The 24,130-nt window shown below is 41.8% G+C and overlaps 1 protein-coding gene across 1 annotated transcript; it reads right to left on the reverse strand.

The window, feature by feature from the left end:
- Positions 1-9,173: 9,173 nt before the first annotated feature.
- Positions 9,174-10,875, reverse strand: LOC111904693 (probable aspartic proteinase GIP2). The gene has a single exon (XM_023900426.3). It carries the CDS (start codon positions 10,796-10,798, stop codon positions 9,479-9,481), a length of 1,320 nt encoding a protein of 439 aa, XP_023756194.1. The 5' UTR covers positions 10,799-10,875; the 3' UTR covers positions 9,174-9,478.
- Between the last annotated feature and the right edge of the window lie 13,255 nt (positions 10,876-24,130).

Here is a 24,130-nt window from a genome sequence, read left to right on the forward strand (position 1 = left end):
CGCACCCCTTTTCTTTTATTACAATCTTTATATTAAAATGCTTCTTTTATGGAAAAATCTATCAAACCCTCGATCTGAGTCCAGGCAAACCCGAGAGTATGCCCGAATCCCTCAAACCAAGGCTTTGATACCAACTTGTAACGTCTCAAAAATGCGGATAAAATTTTGTTTTTAAATTCAATCAGTCATACGATACTAATATCAAAATAGACAAAAGAGTATCGTAATAAAATATTATCAGAGTACAAATTCCCAAAATCTCTAAATGCGGAAACCATAGGGTGATGCGGTGTGATCAGGCCAGGTCCTTCCCCTTTGAACTGGAAGTACCTGAAACATAAACTAAAACTGTAAGCACAAAGCTTAGTAAGTTCCCCTAAAATCCACATACTAAACCAACATACTGCTAAACATATCTAGGTGCTTGCCTACCCCTTCGGTCTATTTCAACTTAATACTATCAAGCATATATGGGTGTTTGCAATCTCCTTCATTCTATTTCAACTGGATACTGCAAGCATATCTGGTTGCTTGCAATCCCCTTCAGTTTATTTCAACCGGATACCGGGTCTATTTCACCGCTACTACTACCACGTCATATCATAACCAAATGACCACATAAACACCAAACAAATACATGTATACCAGACAATTATCACAAAGACAATCATCTTACTACAAGCATAAACTAGTGGGCCGACATTTTTTCCTTCGACCCACAGATACAATGAATGAAACTCACCTCAGACTGAAGACGTCAATCACACTCGGTGTAACAACCCGAAATTCGTATCACTTCTGGTAACCCTTTTCGTAACTCATTTTGATAACCCAATCGCCACTTTCAATTTCGTTTCCAATTCCGTCATTTAATTAAGTCATTAACGTGTATTTTATATTATGACTTAATGAGTGTCCTAATACCTTTAGAATTAATTCTAACACCTCATATTAGTGATCGGAACATTTCTCGAATCAACCATATCGAGTTACGACAACTTGATCGGGTCCGACCAAAAGCCCCGTTTAATGCCGGTATCGGGTAGAATTTCACCGTGTCCAAGTTTTGGGACCTATTTAAACGTGTTCAAGCTTTCATTTGAAGCTTTTGCTTCATCTCTCTACTCTCTCTCTAACCTCTCTCCTCAACCAAAGATTCAAGGTCCAAAACATTGAATTAAGGCTCCAAATCTTTGAGGTAACATCCCCAACTTGTTGTTTAACCTCTTAGGCCTTCAAATTCGTGTTTAAATTATCATTTTGGACCTGGAACATGTGTTTACAGCCAAGGAGCATGCTTGGGCCGTAAACACCTAAAAACTTGGGTTTTAAGCAATTAAACCCGTCCAAATCAATTTTGGGAGTTAGATACGACTATATGGCTTACAAATTCAGACTTAGAGCACCCTAAACATGAGAATTGAGGATTAAAATTGAGTTTACTGCCCAATAACTTGCTTGGGCTGTCAACTCCTCATACATGGGGAGTAAACTCATTTTCTAGTGTTAAAAAGCCATATAACTTCACCAATAGCCTTGAAATAAATCCTAGCATCATCTAAAAATAGTTTGGGGACCTTAAACATGTCAAACACACTCCAATTAGGTGTTTACAGCCATGACACCCCAAGAATATGTTCCAGGGCCGTACACTCCTAAAGATGAGTCATTTGGTGCCCTAAATTCATACCAAGGCTTGTAAAAATTATAGGAATCACATGTGATTAATTTAAGGCCATTAAATCATCAGTCTAAGGGGGTATAGGAGTTTACAGCCATAAACTCCATGTTTAGGGCCGTAAACTCCCTTAAATGGTGTTATTGGTGATTTAATTCCATCCCAAGCCTTAGATAAATTCATCCCAATCATCCCTCAAGTGTTATTGACCATTAAGCACCATAAACCTAGCCAACATGAGTTCACGGCCGTGAACTCATGTGTGAGTAGTGTATAAGGCCGAAATCTCCCTAAGGAGTTTACTCTTGAAGAGTAAACTCAATTCCCAAGTCCCACGCATCAATACACGTCCGTAGATGTCACCCGGGTCACTCCAGACACTCGTTTTGAAGTGTTTTCGCTCATTGGAGTGTAATATCATATCTAATTAGTAATTTAAATCTAATTAGATATATTTGTATACCATTTCATATTACATAGGAACCTCGCTCGTATTCAAGCCTCGATTCGACGTTAGCATCCTAGTCGTCACATTCCGCGTCCGGTGAGTTCATACCCCTACCCTTTTTCAATGGTTTTTAAATGTTTTCAGGGGGGAATACAAGCAAAAGTACAAGAATATCTTGTACTTAAATTCATTATTTCATTTAAATGATTTCATATTCGCACACCTTTAAGAATTGAAAACCTACTAACAAACTTTTTAAGTTGCAGAGTTGTTTGTTCAAACGATTTCAATTCTTATTATATACTGTTATGTTTCACAATTGATTGTTCACTCTTATATTGATAGAGATCATGAAACATTGTAATGTCTGTAATAAAACACCCTAGGCTCGAGTGTAAAGGATAGACACCATTAGAAAACATGAAACATTTGTAATGTCGTTAATAAAACACCTAGGCTCGAGTGTAAAGGACAGGCACCATTAGAACTTAGTTAGTCATAGATACTACTTCCCTAGGCACGAGAAGTAAAGAGTAATCTTAAAGATTGGAGACACGTCCTCTGTAACACTTCCTTGGCACGAGAGAGTGGAGGACTATTCCTGTAACCAGAATCTCCAGGAGGGAGAACGTGACTTGAGTGTATAGATCTATACGGGACTGACAATCCCGCACCCGGCTGCTAGCTACAGCCGAACCGCAAGGTTCAAGGGTGACGAAAGTCATAAAAAGGATACTGGCCCTGGCCCGCGTCATATCTAGTCTAAAGTATGGTTAAGGACTCGCAATCAAGATTACGAACACTTTACACTTTGTTATTAGTTTTTTGTATGTAATAAAACTAATGTACATTTAAGGATAATCAGACTTTCAGGAGAATTCGTACACTCACACATTCAGGAAAATATGGGATTTTCCTGGGGATAACGTTGAATATAATCAGAATTGGTAACAGTTCACACACACACATATGTAGGAAAATATAGGATTTTCCTGGGTAATAGTAGTACGTAACCAGAAATGTGTAACAAGTTAGATAACCAAACTTTAAAATTCACAAGAACAATCATGTTTTCAGTGTACATCTTTTACATTACATTTTGGATTTGGTAACCAACTTTTAAGAAGATATGGGATTTTCTTGGATAACCACTTTTTCAGGAAATCAAAGGAACTCGTACATTTCAGAAAAACAAAACCGCTTATGAACTCACCAGCTTTATGCTGATTTTCAAACCGCTTGTATTCTCAGGTCCGCATTAGACAGGTACCCGACGATCTCTTTTGGCGAAGACGGAGTGCGTAGAAGACTCGTCTCGTTTTTGTTCATATATACTATGTATCACATGTATAACTTTACTTTTGAAACAAATGTAAACTTTTCTATATGTAATGTAATGGTTGTTTTACTTTACTTACTATGTGCATTGGATTCGATACTCAACGTGGAGTCCGCCCCGGAAATGTCTCCGCCTTAGGTTTTCGGGGTGTGACAGATTGGTATCAGAGCCCTTAGTTATAGTGAGTAAAGTATACCAAACCTTACATGGTATAAAACTATAAACATTAAGGGGCCTAAGTGCTCTGAACTAAAAGTATCCTTCAAAATATAAGTATTTTCAAAAGTATATAAGTATATCGAACCGTCGAGATCCGTAACTACAAGTAGAACAAAACATAAGTAAATGGTTGTCGTACACTGCGGTTAAACCTCGGTAATTATGTAGTCATGTCTAGGATCAATATAGCCTGGCCAACTATATTCATTCGAGACACGGCCAACATGTGCTTAGGAGTGACTGTGGTATGCGGCATGTCTAAAACTTACCCTAATACCACATGAAATACTATGGGAGTATTTATCGAGCCAATCCTTGGTAGAAATCCTCGTTCATATATTTTTCTTTGATCATTCCCTTAGCGATAACTTTCTTGCCTTGATAACTCTTTCCTGCTTTATCGCTTGTTAGCATATATCTGTCATATCTCTTGATTCAATTCAGAGGACTTATCATCCTCTCTTCCTTGATCTTATTAGATCAAGATGCCTCCAAAAAAGAGACCCAGCTCTAAGACCAACAACCCTCCACCACCACCTCCTCCCCAAATTGATCTTGTAGTATTCCAGGTAGCTATTACAGCCGCAGTGGCAGCTACCGTGTCTCAACGGAACTCTGGCGGTTCCGATAGTTCGGGAGGTGGTACCCAAAACCAAAACCAAGAAAGTAGTCAAGGACACCGAAAAGAGGTTTCCTATAAATATTTCTTGAACGCGAAACCCACGTCCTTTGATGGCACTGGAGGTGTCATTTCCCTCACCTGATGGTTCGAGAAGATCGAATCCACCTTTGAAATTTGCGCCTGCTCAGAATCCTACAAGGTGAAGTTTGTCGTCTCTACCTTTATCGACAAAGCCCTGACTTGGTGGAAAGGTCGAGTCAAATACCTAACCTTACCTATAGCCAACGCCATGGGTTGGGAAGCCATGAAGGAACTTATGCTGGGTGAGTACTGCCCTCGGGGCGAAATGAAGAAGTTAGAACACGAACTCTGGAACCTGAAGATGAAAGGTTCCGATATCACCGCTTACACTTCCAGGTTCGACGACTTGGCATTAGTCTGCCCGGGAATGGTTACCCCGGAGAGTAAGAAGATAGAGAAATTAATCTGGGGGCTGACCCAACCAACGAAAGGAAACGCCATAGCTGCGAGGCCAGATACATACGACAGCGCCAAACGCTTAGCACAAATCCTAATCGATCATAGTGAAGACCCTGAGGAGACAGCTACCACTCCTGAGCCGACAGAGAGGAGTGGTGAGAAAAAGAAAAATTAGGAAGAAGGAGAAAAGTCAGACATCGTAGGAGTCTTCGAAGAGGCAGCAAACGGTGGCAGTCCAGGCTGCCACTTCCCCTGCAACTATTTATGTTGTTGTATCCTCAACTCGAAAACCTGCCAGTAGGTATGCTGGAACCCTTCCTAGCTGTGACAAGTGCAACTATCATCACCTTCCTTCCGGTCCATGTATAGAGGTATTTTGCAACAGTTGTGGCATAAAGGGTCACATGGCGAAAAACTGTAAGACACCAACTCAATCAACGAGTCAAACTTCCGGAGCGGGCATTGGTCGGGCCTGCTATGGTTGTGGAGAAGTTGGACATTTCAAGCGAAACTGTCCCAAGGCAGTAACATCTGGCAACACCGGAAGAGTTCTAGCGGTAGGACAAGAGGAGACAGCCACCGATCCCACCGTTACCATAGGTATATTTCCCCTCGTTAAATTTTACGTCTGTGATTCTTTTCGATTCTAGCACCGAAAGAAATTCGCTAACCATCCATTTGAACATCTTTTAAACCCTGTCGTTCGTGAGTAATCGAAAATGTATACCGTCGAGATGGTTATCAAGTGAGAATGAGAACGCTAACGTCATATTCGTAGATTGTATCCTCAATCCGAATAATTATTCTTTTCCATTCGATCTAATGGAAAACTTTTCATGAAATGCTTGGATGCCATCTGTGGCATGCAATGAACGAGCCTCATTCATGTTGTTGTTCTTAGTTTCGAGAAAGCCATCTGTCTTAGCTTTCTTCTGACCCGACTCTCATGGTCTTCGTGCATCGAAGCTTTGAAAGTTTTCCCATGTATTCCTCGTCCGAGTGATTATCGAGAAACGAGAAGTCTGCAACTCCTTCCCCGATGCCTTTTTCCGAAGATTTCCTGAGAATTTCCCTCCGAATGTGTAGTTAAGTCTCGCATCGACTTAAATCCCTGGAATTACCTCGTAGCCAAAACCTCAGTGAGCACGATGTGTACAAGACAGCAACCAGGGCTTGATATGATCGCTACGAGATAGTAGTGGTGCCCTTCAGTTAAACCATTTTCCGGTAAAGTAGATAAGCAAAGTAGTCATACTTGTGGACCTTTCCAAAAACTAAAAGTGATAAAGAATTAGTCGGCACCGGAGGTACCCATAGAAACCCGTCAACTCTTGGGTCCCGCCGACTATTATTGCAAACCCACCTAGAAATTTCCTTTAGGACCATCGGACCCTTAGCTACTCTGCCACAAGAAGATGTACCCTCTTGTTGGAAGTCTTACTCTGAAAAGACATAGTACACCCTTGGAAGTGCGGAAAACTTAACTCGTAGAACATTAGAACCTTCGAGATCCTCATTAGGAATCGATTCCGTAGCCCTCTCCGAGCTATCTTCAGAACTCAGCAGCAACCATCTGGTATTCCATATCTTTGTTCGTAAGGAGTGCCGACCTGACGAAACCCTAGAAATACCTTAATGAGATCGAAACCAACGGAAGTCCGAACCTTTATCGATGAAACAATTGAAATCATGGATTGATAGGTTGACCGTACGAAACAAAGCCTCATCCCGACAGTGAGGGTTCGCTGGAATGTCAAGCGGAGACCCGATTCCACTTGGGAGCATGAAGACCCGAAGCAGTAGATTCATCCTCATATCTCTTTTCACTTCGCGATCTGTGTTCAAATCTTCGAATTTCGGGATGAAATTCCCTCTAACGGGGGGATAATGTAACAACCCGAAATTCGTATCACTGCTGGTAACCCTTTTCGTAACTCATTTTGATAACCCAATCGCCACTTTCAATTATGTTTCGAATTCCTTCATTTAATTAAGTCATTAACGTGTATTTTATATTATGACTTAATGAATGTCCTAATACCTTTAGAACTCATTCTAACACCTCATATTAGTGATCGGAACATTTCTAGAATCAACCATATCGAGTTACGGCAACTTGATCAGGTGCGACCAAAAGCCCCGTTTAATGCCGGTATCGGGTAGAATTTCACCGTGTCCAAGTTTTGGGACCTATTTAAACGTGTTCAAGCTTTCATTTGAAGCTTTTTCTTCATCTCTCTACTCTCTCTCTCTCTAACCTCTCTCCTCAACCAAATATTCAAGGTCCAAAACATTGAATTAAGGCTCCAAATCTTTGAGGTAACATCCCCAACTTGTTGTTTAACCTCTTAGGCCTTCAAATTCGTGTTTAAATTATCATTTTGGAATTGGAACATGTGTTTACGGCCAAGGAGCATGCTTGGGCTGTAAACACCTAAAAACTTGGGTTTTAAGCAATTAAACCCCTCCAAATCAATTTTGGGACTTAGATACGACTATATGGCTTACAAATTCGGACTTAGAGCACCCTAAACATGAGAATTGAGGATTAAAATTGAGTTTACTGCCCAAGAACTTGCTTGGGCCGTAAACTCCTCATACATGGGGAGTAAACTCATTTTCTAGTGTTAACAAGCCATATAACTTCACCAATAGCCTTGAAATAAATCCTAGAATCATCTAAAAATAGTTTGGGGACCTTAAACATGTCAAACACCCTCCAATTAGGTGTTTTCAGCCATGACACCCCAAGAATATGTTCCAGGGCCGTAAACTCCTAAATATGAGTCATTTAGTACCCTAAATTCATACCAAGGCTTGTAAAAATTATAGGAATCACATGTGATTAATTGAAGACCATTAAATCATCAATCTAAGGGGGTATAGGAGTTTACGGCCGTGTCGTAACGAATCATGAAATACTATGGGAGTATTTATCGAGCCAATCCTTGGTAGAAATCCTCGTTCATATATTTTTCTTTGATCATTTCCCTTAGCGATAACTTTCTTGCCTTGATAACTCTTTCCTGCTTTATCGCTTGTTAGCATATATGTTCCAGGGCCGTAAACTCCTGTCCGCATTAGACAGGTACCCGACGATCTCTTTTGGCGAAGACAGAGTGCGTAGAAGACTCGTCTCGTTTTGTTCATATATACTATGTATCACATGTATAACTTTACTTTTGAAACAAATGTAAAATTTTCTATATGTAATGTGATGGTTGTTTTACTTTACTTACTATGTGCATTGGATTGGATACTCAACGTGGAGTCCGCCCCGGAAATGTTTCCGCCTTCGGTTTTCGGGGTGTGACACTCGGGTTGCTGACTCGCGGAATCCTCTCACTAGATCACAAGTATAAAGCTCCAATTAAGAATTAGGTTAATAGTCTAACCCGAGAGTTCAACCCTAACCTTGACTTAAGGGCAAAGGGTTTCCTAACCCTTGCCTTAATGGGTTAACCTTACCAAGGCCTATTTTCATACTAGCCCAAAAGACATTCCAAGTCCAACAAAAAGACCCTAAGGCCCAATATGGGCCCAAGAGCTTCTAAGATGGCCTAAAGCCTATAAGTGCCTTGTTACAACATAAATGCCCGAGTACGTCCTGCGTACGCATGGAGTACCCCTAACATATGTCGGATTCACCCCGATGGCGAGCATGCAACGAGTACGCCGTGTGTACCTAATGTACGCCTAGCATACTCACACACCCATCATCAACTTTTAATTAAATTAAAGTAGATTAAATCATTAACTTCATACCTCGCAACTCGGGTGTTAAATAATTATTGACTTAAATAAGGAGTTTTTGATAAGTTAGTGGATTCTAACTTATCTAAAATAGATTATGTCTTATTTAAACCAATTTATCATAATAATAACCTTATTGCTTATGTATGTATATCCGACCCTTATTGGTCATTTTACATATATAAATAGCAATTGTGAAACACTAAAAAATAACTTATCAGTTTATTATGTTTCAATACCAGATAAATTAATTAAACACTTGTTTTAAAACTCCATTTTTATAACCGAAAAACTAATAAACACTTTTATAAATAAACATAAGTTGTTTTGAATAAGAAATCCCAAACATCTCAAAATATCTTTTACATTAGACACATATGGAAAAAAGAACGGAGTTAGGACAAAGGACCGATAGATTTGAAACTACATCCACATCAATATCAAAAATTCCAAAAAGAAAATAGGATTAAAAGTTTTTAACACTAGAAGGTTATAAACCATAGAGACCAAAACTGTAATTTACAATTCAAATTTTTATAAAAGAATCTGTCAAGTGGAGATGGAAAAATATGATCCATTTTTCTTTATGCAAAAGGACAAGTGATTGATCTTTGTGTTTGTCAACCACAGTCTATAATCAATATTAAACTCAAGTACGAAAATATTAGAAAACTTCCTCTTGATTTAATCAAGGAGGCATGCCCTCAGGCTTAGAAAACATTATTAAAATACGAATAAGATTCTCCTTTCACTTTTTGCTACATTTCCCTTGTTCTTCCAATTAATACAGAAGAAAAAAGAGATAGACAACATCATCCGCTAAGAAAGTAGATCATACAGATGCAATATCGATCTGGAAGACTAGCTTTGAAACATTACAACGGAAAGAGAAATGACGAACAAAACAAATTACAAATCTTAAGTTACCCATGGAATTAATTAATAGACCCGGCTATGAGAACAGCTCGTGTTAAAGACCAGGAGAGACGACGAGAGTCCCAGCTTTGATGAAGTTAGATCGAACTCTAGAATATAATTCTCTAACTGATGCCCACCTAAGACAATAGATGTTGTTGACTCAAATCCTCCATTAATAAATGCAAGACATATTACATTCTTCTTGGCTTCCACCATTGAGTTTGCACCATAAAGTCTCATCCTTACATTACTGCCTTCCAAAACAAGGTCGATATTTGGAACTGCTGGTCCAGTTATGGTGTTGGGAACAGTCTTTGAGTCAAAGCACGCCTCAAAAGGTGCTACAGATTTTACCCTTTTTATTTTTTTCAGTGATGCTTCCTTGACGAAATCTTCAAGAAGACGTTTGTAAATGGACATCTCCAAACTTGTATAAGGTTGCATGGTAGTAATCTTTGTTCCCCCAACTCCATTTTTATCAATAGATAGCAGAGATGAGTTTAAAGCTAAACGTTTACCACTTATTTCAATGTGTTTGACATTGATGAAATACTCAAGAGAAGGCTCTCCTTCTGCAAAAAAGGGGTTAGTGCCAATCGGATTGACAACTAGTGGGGTAGTTACTAGTGACAGAGATTGATCTTCGATACTAGGAAGCATGTAATATGGACCTCCACCAATGAATATATCCCCTAATCCACTATCAGATGATGAAGGTAAACAAAGAGCAAATTTTTTAGCTAACTTTAAGGAAGATGAAATTTGTGATGGGAATGAGATATCGTCATTTGCAAAGCCAGCCAACCCTTTAGCATGGTCACCAGGTAAGCTCTCTATGGTGAGGGCACAAGAGAATTGGAAATTTTTTATGTAGTAACTAAACCAAACATACGCACCATCGGTCGAATATACCCTCATGGTATCTTCACCAAGCACCTGATCCGTGTAGTATACTAGATAAGGGACGTAAGTGAGCACAGCACATGTGTCCTTTTTGGGGCACCCTGGTCTAGGAGTCTTGTTGCACTCTATACAGGATGACCCCTTGGCCTTCTTACATTTGTTTGAACCACATGATGCTCGTTTAAATGAAGACGACACATAGGATGCACAATCAAACCAAACCGATCTCGATCCAAGATCAATCAATGCGTCGATTATGTTAGGTTCCTCAGCGTTTCCAGACTCAAATGTCGTGTAGTACTGGAGACTTGTTTGATTTTTTCTAATTGGAAGGTGAATGGCTTTCGGTTTTGGCAGTTTGGGAGGACCTGAAGCAGCGTAAGAGAGGCTTACAAGACAAAAGATGAAGAGAGTGGTAAATGTTTGAGAAGATGCCATTGTGCTTGTACTAATTGCGAAGTCATTGTGGCCGGGAATGGCGTTCTTTTATAGTACTCTTGAATCTAAATGCCCATGACGACATTTGTAATTTGTAAACCAGCTGGAACATCTAGTTGATGCATACTAGAATAGGTAAAAGGATGATTTTAAATAAAACCACATGGTTCTTAAATTAACATTCTTTCCTGATTCTATCACATGCATTTATATTTGTTAATATATTATTGATTACAAGTAACAATTATATAATTATATTAATCTTCAGTTCCCAATTGAACAGTGAAGTTTTGCTGCTTAGGACTTTAATTAGCCACAAAACTTTTGAACATTGGCAGTTTACCTCCTTTTGCTTTTGATAATATTATTTTCGTGAATTTCCTCCACTCTAGCATTTTTGTGATTTTTATTTCTTTTATTCTTCAAATATTTATATTTTATATGAATCCAGGAATAGTGGAGGAAATTCATACATAAATCACCTGTTGCTTGGCTTACAGTGAATCTCATTTCATTCTATACAGATCCATTAGGTTTTCTTTTATTAAAAATTTTGTGCTTGGTTATTTACCCATTTATCCTTGTATTGATCATAAGGAAGCAATCATAACTGCAATATTTGCATCTTGTAGATGTTCAGACGTGGCAAAACTTTTAGATGCTCCAAAAAACTTTACAACACTATATGGAAAAGAATTTGCTTTTGCAATTATTGTCATGCTTTATTAGAAATGCTCAGGTTTGTTTACATTCTATTTGTGTTTTTATTCATATACATTAAAATATTATTTTAGATATGTGACAGAAGTTGACAAGAACTATTGTTGTAGTAGCTTGCATCTCAGCCAATTCTTCCAGAGTATGTGTGTGTACGTATTGAGGTATGCAACATCTAAAGCTATTATTTATGTTGTGTGATTTGATGAGATTATTTTTGGTCTGAAATTAGATTCCATCATAATTTTGTGTGAGATATATGAAGAACATTGGGTTATGTATGCTAGTCATTGCTTATCTCTCCATTCCAGCTTGCATCTCAGCTTGTATTGTAGTAGCTTGCATCTCTGTTTCTGATAGATTAGCTTTTGATTAAGTTATATTATTGTATGAGATTTTGTATTAAATTATACTTTTCTATGTTGCAGAAAAGCCTAGATAATGAAGAAGAAGCAAATTATGAAATTGATGGATTGGTATGAGAAATAGTGTATCAGCACTGAGTATATTTGAAGGCATAATACAAACAAACACCAAAATGTATCAAAAAAAAGAACTGTAGAAAAGATCAATGCAGAAATCGTGTATATCTATCAACCGATTTGAAGGAAAATATAACCAAACTTGAAATCCCAAAGAATGAAAAACTTATCTTGGCTTTCCAGAATCAAGCTCTAGAATCGGAATATGGAAAATAATTTATCTTTTCCTTTTGGTTTATCATTGCAATTCATTACCTGTTTTCTTTCTCTATGATCAGTAGTTCAATCTGTCATAGTGTGCATAAATGGATTGTGCTAAGTTATGTTGCATGGATCTTTTAATCTGCAGACTGCTGATTGCATATCAAGGCGGGTTGACAATTTTATAGGCTGTGGGTAAACAAATCATAAAAAAAAAAAAAAAACAAAACTCCTCCTATCCCATGCAAAGCATGGGTCTCTTCCCTAGTTATCACAAAAAACCACAAAACAAGCCATTTTTATTAATGTTTTCTTAACAAATAACAAAAAATTAGCATGTTCCACTTAAGTCGGATGGTATGGGCACCAGAAGTACCTCGGCTATCTCAGCGAACACCGAGCTGAGCTCTCAGCATGCTGACCTCGACTTGGCAACTCGGTAGATTTGTGCTTACGAGAGAGTGTACGGTTTGAGGAAAATAGAGAGAAAGTGGGGATTAATTCTCTCTACATAATTAGTTTCTAAAATTATAAAATCAACTCTTGACTTATAAATCCTAATTATTATTCTAGTTAAATGAAATTTTAGTTTTAAAAAAATATATATATATTATATTTGAAATGTTTATTTTTTAAATTAAGTAATTTAAAAAAAAAATACTATGGCAAGTGTAGCAACCATGCCATGAAAATGATAAAAAATTTAAGCAGTGTGGAAAAACTGACGTGGCGTCCACGTGGGCATAACAAGTGGGATACTAAACCCACTAACCTTATAAGTACTTGTTTCGCAACTCTCTTCCACAACGGGCCCAATCGAATTCTTGCTATCACCTCCAGGGTTGTAAAGGAAGACCAAACAAATACGAAGAAGGGCTTGTTCATGTTCATTTGTTTAAGTTGGCTAAACAAACAAGCAAACATGAATAGATAAACGAACGAGATTTCTTATTTATGTTTGTTCGTTTAACAAATCACATTGTACATGTTTGTTCCTAAACCTGCTAAATGAACGAAAATAAAAAAATAAAGATAAACAAATACATTTGAACATATATGAACATAAATGAACATATAATATAGTAATATAATAAAAAAAATTAAACATAAGTAAACTTAAATGAGCGAACATAAACGGAATTTCACGAACATAAATGAACAAACGAGATCATTATTTATGTTCGTTAATTTAACTAACGAACAATAAGTTGTGCTTATGTTCGTTTATTTATTAAATAAACAAACATAAATAAACTTCTCGTCGAACCCTTCAATTCATTTACAACCTACCTCCATGTAATATTTTTCTATTTTGTCTTGGTTTTTTTGTAACACCTGAAAAATTAATACAAAATACACCCAAATCATTTTTATTTTTGAATCGTAAACAACTAGGTGTATATTTATATTAATATGGTAGCATAAAATTTGTTTTATATATATATATATATATATATATATATATATATATATATATATATATATATATATATATATATATATATATATATATATATATATATATATATATATATATATATATATATATATAACAAACATTCAATGATCAAATTGGGTATTATAATCACTTTAATAACATAACCCAAAACTATACAATCTGCTTAAGGTCATGTATCTCTTAGCTACAACTTTACCCATATCAGGGTTACTCGGTCCTTAAAGACATATCAATAAATAACTATTAAGCTATGCAAAGTTAGTGAGTACCTCTATCATTGTACACGAGATATCCTGAACAGTTAATCATAAAGATCATATCTACAACAATGTAAATATAAAAAATTACATAAACCCTCTCCAATACATTCACAAATCGTCACTTTTCCAACTTATACATCCTACATGGTTTAGTGCCACCAAGGCTTACCACGAATTCATTCAATAATTACTAGCCATGGTTTTCTGCCATAAAGGCTGACCAAAAATGCTTAACGCTATTATTAAAAAACAACCAATTATGCTAACCACAAGCGTTCAACAATGGTATGAGCAATTTCGACCTTTGCTATGAGCAATTTCACATAAGATTATGTATCAGCAAAGTTTTGTTTATGTGTATTTTCCGTAACCTGGAGAGGACGTATCTTCATTTTCAAACAATATGGGCATGAAAACAAAGAAGTTTTAGTGTGTTACAAAAATGCACCTCATCAATACGTTAAATAGCATACAGAAGCAACCTAGACTCGTTAGATGAGTATCTGAATATATCAGAAAGAACTTCCAATTAATGAGAAAAAAATAAATGGTTCAAGGTGACTGTAACACCCAGAATCTTGAGGAGCAATTGTTGGGAGTAAATATTTTTTTTAAGGATTGGACACAAAGTGTTGGAGGAACCAACACGGCATCTCTAGATAAGAAGAAGTACGGTTTTAATTAAGGTCAACCCCAACTTCTGGGTTTTGCTCCCTATTTGAAGGAATAAGATGGATAGGGTTTATTCATCCTCAGCCCCTCAAGCCCTGAAGGAAACCCTAATCATCTTTCTCTCCTATTTTTGAGCTAGTTTGGTGTTTTGAAGATAAAGAAGGAAGAAGGTGGAGGTAGGAAGCTAGTTTGGTTTTCAACCCACAGTAATATAATTATTATGTTTAATCGTAAAACAGTTAACCCAATTACCCACCCCATTATCTTCTTTTCTCTTAAGGGTCTACCCTAAGAATCAGGTACTCCTCGTTAATTCAATCCTAAGGAATCGACACAAAAACCATCGTTGTCAGGGTTTACTCAACAGACACTAAATCCATAGCTGCCAGGGCTATTTCATTTATCGACAGTATCCATTCGCAATACATGTCAATGGGTTTTTAGAGTACACCGGTGAACACGTCGTTCACAACACCTACAGGTTGCCAGCCTGCTAGTGTTCCACTTGGACTGTCTAGAATAGTTTGTGGTTGTCATCCATACTCTACTAAATGACGGGGCCATCATTTGGGAAAAAGTCTTCTCACATCGTCCACCTCTCACCCTCACCTCACGGTCTATTTCACCTCTCAACCCATCATCCAACTCATACTTCATCTATTACATCTACCCATGTTTTACCTCAACATTATCGTATATATAAAATACATATACAGTTTAAATCATTTAAAACATGTATAAAATCGTTCATCCAGCATAGATAGCAATTATATAGATAATATTCACACATAGCACGTAGTTTATATAAAATACTTCATATCTATGTGTAAGATGAAAGTAATTATGCACTCACCTGAAAATGTGGTGATTCTGCCTTCGAACAGCGCTTCGTTATCTCAAAACAATTATCCCTCGATAAAACCTAGTATCATTATCACTAGGGATGTAGCACCTGGTTCCTGGTACGTAAATCTTATTTGAGTAATTTCCATTTTTTAGCCTTGGACTCGGCGAGTCATAGGTCCGACTCGCCAAGTAGAGACGGGACCCGGGACATGTTTAAGTTGGCGACTCGGCGAGTCACCGCTGTTTGATGAAACCCTAAGTTCCAGGGGTTTGCACCCTATTTAAGCCCTCATTTCCGCCCCAAGCCAGCCCCCTTCACCCTCAGGAGCTCTCCATACGTTCTAACCCCTTGTTCTTGTGAGTTTGAGGCCTTCTGTGTGTTTTCTTGAAGATTTTGAGAAGGAGGAGGAGTAGATCAAGAGGAAGGGAAGGAAGTCAAGCATCTTTGTGTTCTCTCAGTAATTTCTTGGAGGTATAACTCGTTTTCCCTCTGTTTCTATGCTTGTTACTCCATTAAAGTCCTTCTTGAGCCCTTCCCCAAGCTTGCATGTGCAATATAATTCGTAATAAGCTGATTGGCCTCTAGATCTAGGCATGGTTGAGCTCCAGGAGCTCAGATCTACTGCCTTTATGGACCCATATTGCATAAAGACCCTAGATCTACTCATTTGGTGCATTTTGAACCCTAAAACTCTCATTGGTGAATATCTACACGTAAAGTTGGAAACTTTACGTGTTATTCATGCTCTAGGAACCCAGATCTGTGGATAGCATAAGTTGGATTCAAGCAGACTCCAGCATATAGTGATTGCATGGTAACGACTCGGCGAGTCGTTCATCTGACTCGGTGAGTCTGCTCGCGAGTCTCCGAGTTTGTCCCCTTTTCGTTGTTTGAGTGGGAGTGGTGAGTCACGGGATGTGACTCAGTGAGTTGGAAGCCAAACTCATCCATGGAGGAACTCGGCGAGTCAATGCCCTGACTCGGCGAGTTCAAGGCAATCTCCTTAGATCAAGAACAAACTCTGCGAGTTGTTTATACAACTCGGCGAGTCGCAGCATATGTGTTCTTCGGATGAAGATGAACTCGGCGAGTAGGATGAAGGACTTGAACCTCGGTTTAGAAGGAGAACTCGTCGAGTCAACGTCTAACTCGACGAGTAGGGACGGGATCCAGGGCAATCGATTGGATAGGGACTCGGCGAGTTGGAGAGCCAACTCGGCGAGTCGGGTCAACTGAAAGTTGACTCTGACTTTGACTTATGACATGATCAGGGGTAAAATGGTCATTTTACCCAAAGGACAGTTAGCAGTGATTGATTGAGTATGTTGTGGGAATTGCAGCCGGAGGATTTCCGGAGCAGCAGCAACAACAGCAGTAGGCAGTCAGTTCCCGACCAGATCAGCAGCTACTTCGAGGTGTATTACCTTCCAGTAGCGGTGGGTCTACGGCCACAATGTCGGCCCACCAGTAGGAGTTGTATGTGGATGATTGTCTCCGTGATATTCATCTAGGGTTACTACTACCTGTGCTATGTTTATGTGCTAGTATGATATGATGCTATGTGTTAGTGGCAGTAGGGGAGATAGTCCCTAAGATAACCGGTCGATAGGGCCGAAGGGGTAGTTATACCCAGCCATGCTAGATAGATTCTGATATTGTGGTACATGTTATGTGGTAGTAGTAGAGGGGAGAAGTAGTCTCCAGTACCCAGTCGAGAGGACCGAAGGGGAGGCCAGCACCCAGATATGCTAGGCAGTATCCGGTCGAGAGGACCGAAGGGGGAGGCCAGCACCTAGGTATGCTAGGCAATATCCGGTCGAGAGGACCGAAGGGGTAGGTCAGGCACCCAGATATGCCTAACAATATATGTATGTTATGTGATTATTATGGTATGTGGTACAGTGGGGGAACTCACTAAGCTTTGTGCTTACGTTGCTCAGTTGTTGTTTCAGGTACCTCTTCAGCCAAGGGGAAGGAGTAGGCGCGGTAGCGGCTCATCACACACACTCTTGTTTCCGCAGTTATGAGTTTATTCTGGGATTGACACTCTTATATTATGGTTGTTTAAATGATTGTGGATTTCAATTTGGTTTTCGATGTGAAATGGTTTAATCAAACAATGTTTTAATTATTAATGTTTTCTAAGTAATGTTTTATAACGAAATTTTTGGACATGAAAACCGGGTCGTTACAAGTTGGTATCAGAGCCCTGGTTTGAGGGATTCGGACACACCTTCGGGGGTGTCTGAACTCAAATCGAGGTATTGAAAGATTTTCTAAAGGAAAATGTTTTCAAATTTTTTTTTGAGAAAAGAGTTTTGAGAAAGAACGAAGTGTGTGATGTGCGCGACCGGCCGAGCTCAAGTAAGTATTCCCCAAAGTACCCATACAAGTTTATGTTATGTTTATCAGCTTTTGTAGAACAGCATGCTAGAATAGGACTAAGGATCTAGGAGCGATGCCTTATGTGCCTGCTTTATGTGTTTCAGTTGTATGAAAATTGCATGCTAGAGTCGAGTAGACAGCAGTAGGATAGCCTGTTAGGTTATGCCTGATAGTATGAGTTTAGCTCTGTATGCTAGATCAGTTCTTCTCTATAAGAGAGGATTTGCTTGAAATTGTTCCCTTAGTTCTAATTCTGATTGCTTTGTGCTTTGTGGGACTCTGAGTGGTGGGAGTTAGCCATTAGGTGAATACGTCACGTTACATGTGATCAGGGTTGAATAATCTTAGAGTGCTGGATTTGGCCCTATTGCGCAACTCTCGTTTGAGTCTAACCGTTGTAGGGATGAACCTGATACTCGAAGGATTATCCGAGCCTCACCACATGTGATGGTATTTAGGTAATGGTTAATTGGCACTACTAAGAGGCCTTCAGCAGCTGAGGACTTGGTAGGGTGGAGCCTGAGATTTCCCTAGGGAAACCCTAGGATGAGTATAGTAGTGATCAGCCGTAGTGGAAGGGATCTGGTGGAGTCGAGGCAGTCCTTGAAGAAGGTACGGACAGATGTGGAAGGTAGTATGGGCCCGTACTACTGAAAGCAGATGATCCGTACCCGAGCCAAGGGAGGCCAAGATGAGACCAAGGAACTTGTGGTAGATGTGTTCCCTCAAGAAGTATTAGTATCACGAACAGTTATTATTCCTGTATTGCAAAACGGTGGTACTACGTTTGAGGCCGATAGATGACGGTTCAGGAGAGGGGTCAGGTTCGGGATCAGGTTCCGAGCCAGTCGATGAGGGACTACGTGCGTTCATCACGTCAGAGATTATCATAGGCATCCTTGAGTCGACCCCCATCATCTTTGGGTCGATCAAGGAGGGGATCATCGAGTTGATGGAGGATCGCCTTAGGGCGTTCAGGAGCGACATGGCATCTGGCCAGTCGGGACCTCGCACGCTGTCCTTTAAGGACTTCAGGGGCAGTGGTGCGCCAGATTTCCACGGGGTGAAAGACCCCATTGCTGCCAGGCGATGGATTGCAGACATTGAGTCTGCATAGTTGACTAGCTTCTGCCTCGAGGGATCGAAGGTGAGGTATGCAACAGGGTGTTTACGGGACCGAGCTCGAGATTGGTAGGAGTCAGTGGGTGACTCGTTGGGAGCCTTAGCTATCGAGGCTATGACCTGGTCGGACTTTGTGACTAGGTTCAGGGCGGAGTTTGCACCGGCTATCGAGCTTCAGCAGCTGGCCAGGGAGTTTTTGGACATGAGACAGACGACGGAGACTGTGGCGGAGATCACCGCCAAGTTCCAGAAGAGGGCACAGCTGGTGCCCCAGTATGCGGGCGATGAGGACATGAGGAGGACCCGCTATCACGACATGCTTCGAGCTGATATACGGGAGCACGTTAGTTTTTCAGCTTGCCCCACCTTGGACTCCATGATTGTCAGGGCGAAGGAGAGGGAGATAGATTTGGAGCACATCCGGAAACGGAAGGCAGAAGAGGGTCATTCAGGAGGGGCTTCGGGGAAGAAGCCCAAGGGATCAGATGTGGGGCCAAAAGGCCAGCAGGGACGGGGACGCTGCAGGAAATGCGGCAAGACGCACGAGGGGGCGTGCAGGTTGGGATCATCAGGCTGCTACAAGTGCGGCAAGTCTGGGCACTATAGCAGGGATTGCACTGCTCCGACAGCAGTTATTCAGACGACTAAGTTGTTGTGTTTCCACTGCAACCAGAGGGGCCACAAGAAGGCCAATTGCCCCCAGTTGACAGTCCCAGCGTCAGTAAAGGCGCCAGCTCCAGCGACCCTGCGGATCACGGATGGCCGGCAGGGCAAGGCAGAGGCTCCAGTGGTTAGGAGCCGGGCATTTCAGCTGACTACCGAGGAGGCACGTGCCGCACCCGATGTGGTGACGGGTATGATTATTTCCCTCTATTTTATTTTTACGATGCTATGTTATTGATATGTGCTCTGTGTGTATATGTATGCATTAGGATCGTTCCATGTGAACGACATCCCAGTTCAGGTGTTGTTCGACTTGGGAGCATCCCGATCATTTGTTTCCCTTGTGCTTAGCAAGAAGTTTCCTGACTCTTCGGGCGAGTTAGATTGCCCTTTGGAGGTAGAGATTGCTGATGATCGATCGGTGCGAGCATCGATGGTGTTTCGGGATTGCATATTGCGTTTGTTTGAGGAGCGCTATTTGGTAGACTTGGTTCCCATCCCGTTGCGTGGGAACATGGTGATTATAGGCATGGATTGGTTGAGCCCCAATGGGGCGGTGATAGATTGCGCGCAACAACTAGTGCGAGTCAGGACCCCAGGTGGGGGAGAGTTAGTGATTCATGGTGAGAGGCCACAATATGGACCCACAGTCTGTTCGGCAGGGAGGGCTAGACGATACCTTCAGCAGTGATGCACAGGATATGTCATGTACGTGATGGATACCCGGGACGCGGGTAAGGCGACGGTGAGTGAGGTTCCGATGGTGCGAGATTTCGCAGATGTTTTTCCAGATGAGCTTCCTGGGATACCTCCGGAGTGACAGGTTGAGTTTCAAATCGACCTCGTTCCTGGTGCGGCTCCGATAGCCAAGGCACCGTATCGGTTGGCTCCTCCTGAGATGCAGGAGTTGTCTACACAGCTGCAGGAGCTGTTAGACAAGGGATTCATTCGACCGAGTAGTTCACCCTGGGGAGCCCCGATTTTGTTCGTGAAAAAGAAGGACAGGTCGCATTGGATGTGTATAGATTACCGGGAGCTGAACAAGGTAACGGTGAAGAATCGTTACCCACTCCCGAGGATTGATGACCTCTTTGACCAGCTTCAGGGAGCATCTTGGTTCTCCAAGATTGATTTACGTTCAGGTTATCATCAGATGAGGGTCAGGGAGGAGGATACGCAGAAGACCGCATTTCGGACGCGCCATGGCCATTATGAGTTCGTGGTGATGCCTTTTGGGCTCACCAATGCTCCTGCCGTGTTCATGGACCTCATGAACCGCGTATGTAGACCGATGTTGGATCGGTCTGTGATAGTCTTTATGGATGACATCTTGCTTTATTCCAAGACACAGGAAGAGCATGAGGAGCATCTGCGAGAGGTATTGGAGACCCTAAGGAGGGAGAGCTTGTATGCCAACTTCTCCAAGTGTGAGTTTTGGTTGCGTGAGGTGCAATTTCTCGGACACCTTGTCAACCAGAACGGGATTCTGGTCGATCCAACCAAGGTCGAGGCCGTGATGAGATGGGAGGTTCCAAAGTCTCCATCTGAGATTCGGAGTTTCCTAGGATTGGCAGGCTATTATCGGAGATTAATCCAGGACTTCTCCAAGATAGCTGTACCCCTGACGCGGCTGACGAAGAAAGCCGTAGTCTTTCGGTGGGGACCCGAGCAGCAGGCTGCGTTTGAGACGCTGAGACGAAGATTGTGTGAGGCGCCAATTTTAGCCCTGCCAGAGGGCGTAGAGGATTTTGTGGTATACTGTGACGCGTCCATTTCAGGGCTGGGCACGGTACTGATGCAGAGGGGGCATGTCATTGCCTACGCTTCGAGGCAGCTTAAGCCTCACGACGCGAACTACCTGATGCATGATTTGGAGTTGGGGCGGTGGTTTTTGCGCTCAAGATTTGGCGACATTACCTCTACGGGGTTCGATGTACCATCTACACAGACCACAAGAGTTTGAGGTAGCTCATGGATCAGCCGTATCTGAACATGAGGCAACGTCGGTGGTTGGACGTGGTGAAGGATTATGATTGAGAGATCCTTTACCACCCGGGGATGGCCAACGTGGTGGCCGATGCGCTTAGCCGCAAGGGGGCGCCGATCAGGGATATTTGCATGAGGATGACCGTAGTGACTCCCTGTTGGAGCATATTCGGGAGGCTCAACAGGAGGCTATCAAGGAGGAACATCGGAAGAGCAAGCGTGTGGTGGGTCAGGTTTTCTCCTTCGATTATGATAGCCGAGGGCTATTGACACTACACTGTAGGGTGTGGGTGCCGTATCACGGAGGCGTGCGCCAGATCTTGATGGAGGAGGCGCACAAGTCCCGATTCTCTATTCATCCCGGGGCGACGAAGATGTATAGGGATCTTCGTCCAGATTATAAGTGGCCCTGCATGAAGCGGGATATGGCATGGTACGTTGAGCGGTGCTTGCCCTGCAGGAAGGTCAAGGTAGAACCTCAGAGACCGCATGGCAAGATGCAGTCGTTGTACATCCCGTTGTGGAAATGGGAAGATATCACGATGGATTTTATCACGAAGCTTCCCAGGACCGCGCGTGGAGTGGATTCGATTTGGGTCATCGTGGATCGATTAACCAAGAGTGCTCACTTTATCCCGATTCAGGAGAGCATATCGGCCGAGAAATTGGCCGACATCTACATCAGGGAGATCGTGACGCGGCATGGGGTGCCAGTATCGGTTATTTCGGACAGTGATGTACGTTTTACTTCCAGGTTTTGGAAGAGATTTCATGATGAGTTGGGCACTCGTTTACATTTTAGCACCGCCTTTCACCCGCAGACGGATGGTCAGAGCAAGCGGACCATCCAAAATTTAGAGGATATGTTGCGGGCATGCGTGTTGGATTTCGGTGGTAGCTGGGATACCTATCTTCCCTTGGCCGAGTTCTCATACAGCAACAGCTACCACGCGAGTATTGACCGTCCCCCATTTGAGATGTTGTACGGTCGGAGGTGCAGGACCCCGATATGCTGGGGTGAAATTGGCCAAAGAGTCATGGGGAGCACCGAGGTGGTGCTCAAGACTACCGAGAGGATTCAGCAGGTTCGTAGCAGGCTTTAGACCGCGTAGAGTCGGCAGAAAATTTACGCCAACAAGCGCCAATCCGACCTGGAGTTCCAGGTTGGGGATATCGTTCTCCTGAAGGTATCGCCTTGGAAGGGCGTCATTCGATTCAGGAAGCGGGGTAAGTTGGGCCCGAGGTATATTGGGCCATACATGGTTGTAGCCCGGGTGGGCAAGGTGGCGTATAGGCTGGATCTGCCAGCCGAGCTCAGCCAGATCCACAGCACTTTCCATGTTTCTCAGCTGCGGAAGTGCCTAGTGGACGATTCAGCGGTAGTGCCGTTAGAGGATATACATGTTGACGACAGCCTGAATTACATTGAGCGCCCAGTCGCAATCCTCGACAGGAAGTTGAAGGATTTGAGAAACAAGAGGGTGGAGCTAGTGAAGGTGCAATGGCAGCACCGCAAGGGTTCGGAATGGACTTGGGAGCCGGTGGAAGATATGATGGAGCATTACCCCGAGCTGTTTCAGGATTGAGCAGCAGATTTCGAGGACGAAGTCTAAAATAAGTGGGGGTGATTTGTAGCACCTGGTTCCTGGTACGTAAATCTTGTTTGAGTAATTTCCATTTTTTAGCCTTGGACTCGGCGAGTCATAGGTCCGACTAGCCGAGTAGAGACGGGACCCGGGACATGTTTAAGTAGGCGACTCGACGAGTCCATATCCTGGACTCGGCGAGTCACTGCTTTTGATGAAACCCTAAGTTACAGGGGTTTGCACCCTATTTAAGCCCTCATTTCCGCCCCAAGCCAGCCCCCTTCACCCTCAGGAGCTTCCCATACGTTCTAACCCCTTGTTCTTGTGAGTTTGAGGCCTTTTGTGTGTTTTCTTGAAGATTTTGAGAAGGAGGAGGAGTAGATCAAGAGGAAGGGAAGGAAGTCAAGCATCTTTGTGTTCTCTCAGTAATTTCTTGGAGGTATAACTCGTTTTCCCTCTATTTCTATGCTTGTTACTCCATTAAAGTCCTTCTTGAGCCCTTCCCCAAGCTTGCATGTGCAATATAATTCGTAATAAGCTGATTGGCCTCTAGATCTAGGCATGGTTGAGCTCCAGGAGCTCAGATCTACTGCCTTTATGGACCCATATTGCATAAAGACCCTAGATCTACTCATTTGGTGCATTTTGAACCCTAAAACTCTCATTGGTGAATATCTACACGTAAAGTTGGAAACTTTACGTGTTATTCATGCTCTAGGAACCCAGATCTGTGGATAGCATAAGCTGGATTCAAGCAGAATCCAGCATATACTGATTGCATGGTAACGACTCGGTGAGTCGTTCATCTGACTCGGTGACTCTGCTCGCGAGTCTCCGAGTTTGTCCCCTTTTCGTTGTTTGAGTGGGAGTGGTGAGTCACGGGGTGTGACTCAGTGAGTTGGAAGCCAAACTCATCCATGGAGGAACTCGGCGAGTCAATGCCCTGACTCGG

This window comes from Lactuca sativa, chromosome 4 (genome assembly GCF_002870075.4).
Source record: "Lactuca sativa cultivar Salinas chromosome 4, Lsat_Salinas_v11, whole genome shotgun sequence".
In the NCBI taxonomy this organism is placed as follows: Eukaryota; Viridiplantae; Streptophyta; class Magnoliopsida; order Asterales; family Asteraceae; genus Lactuca; species Lactuca sativa.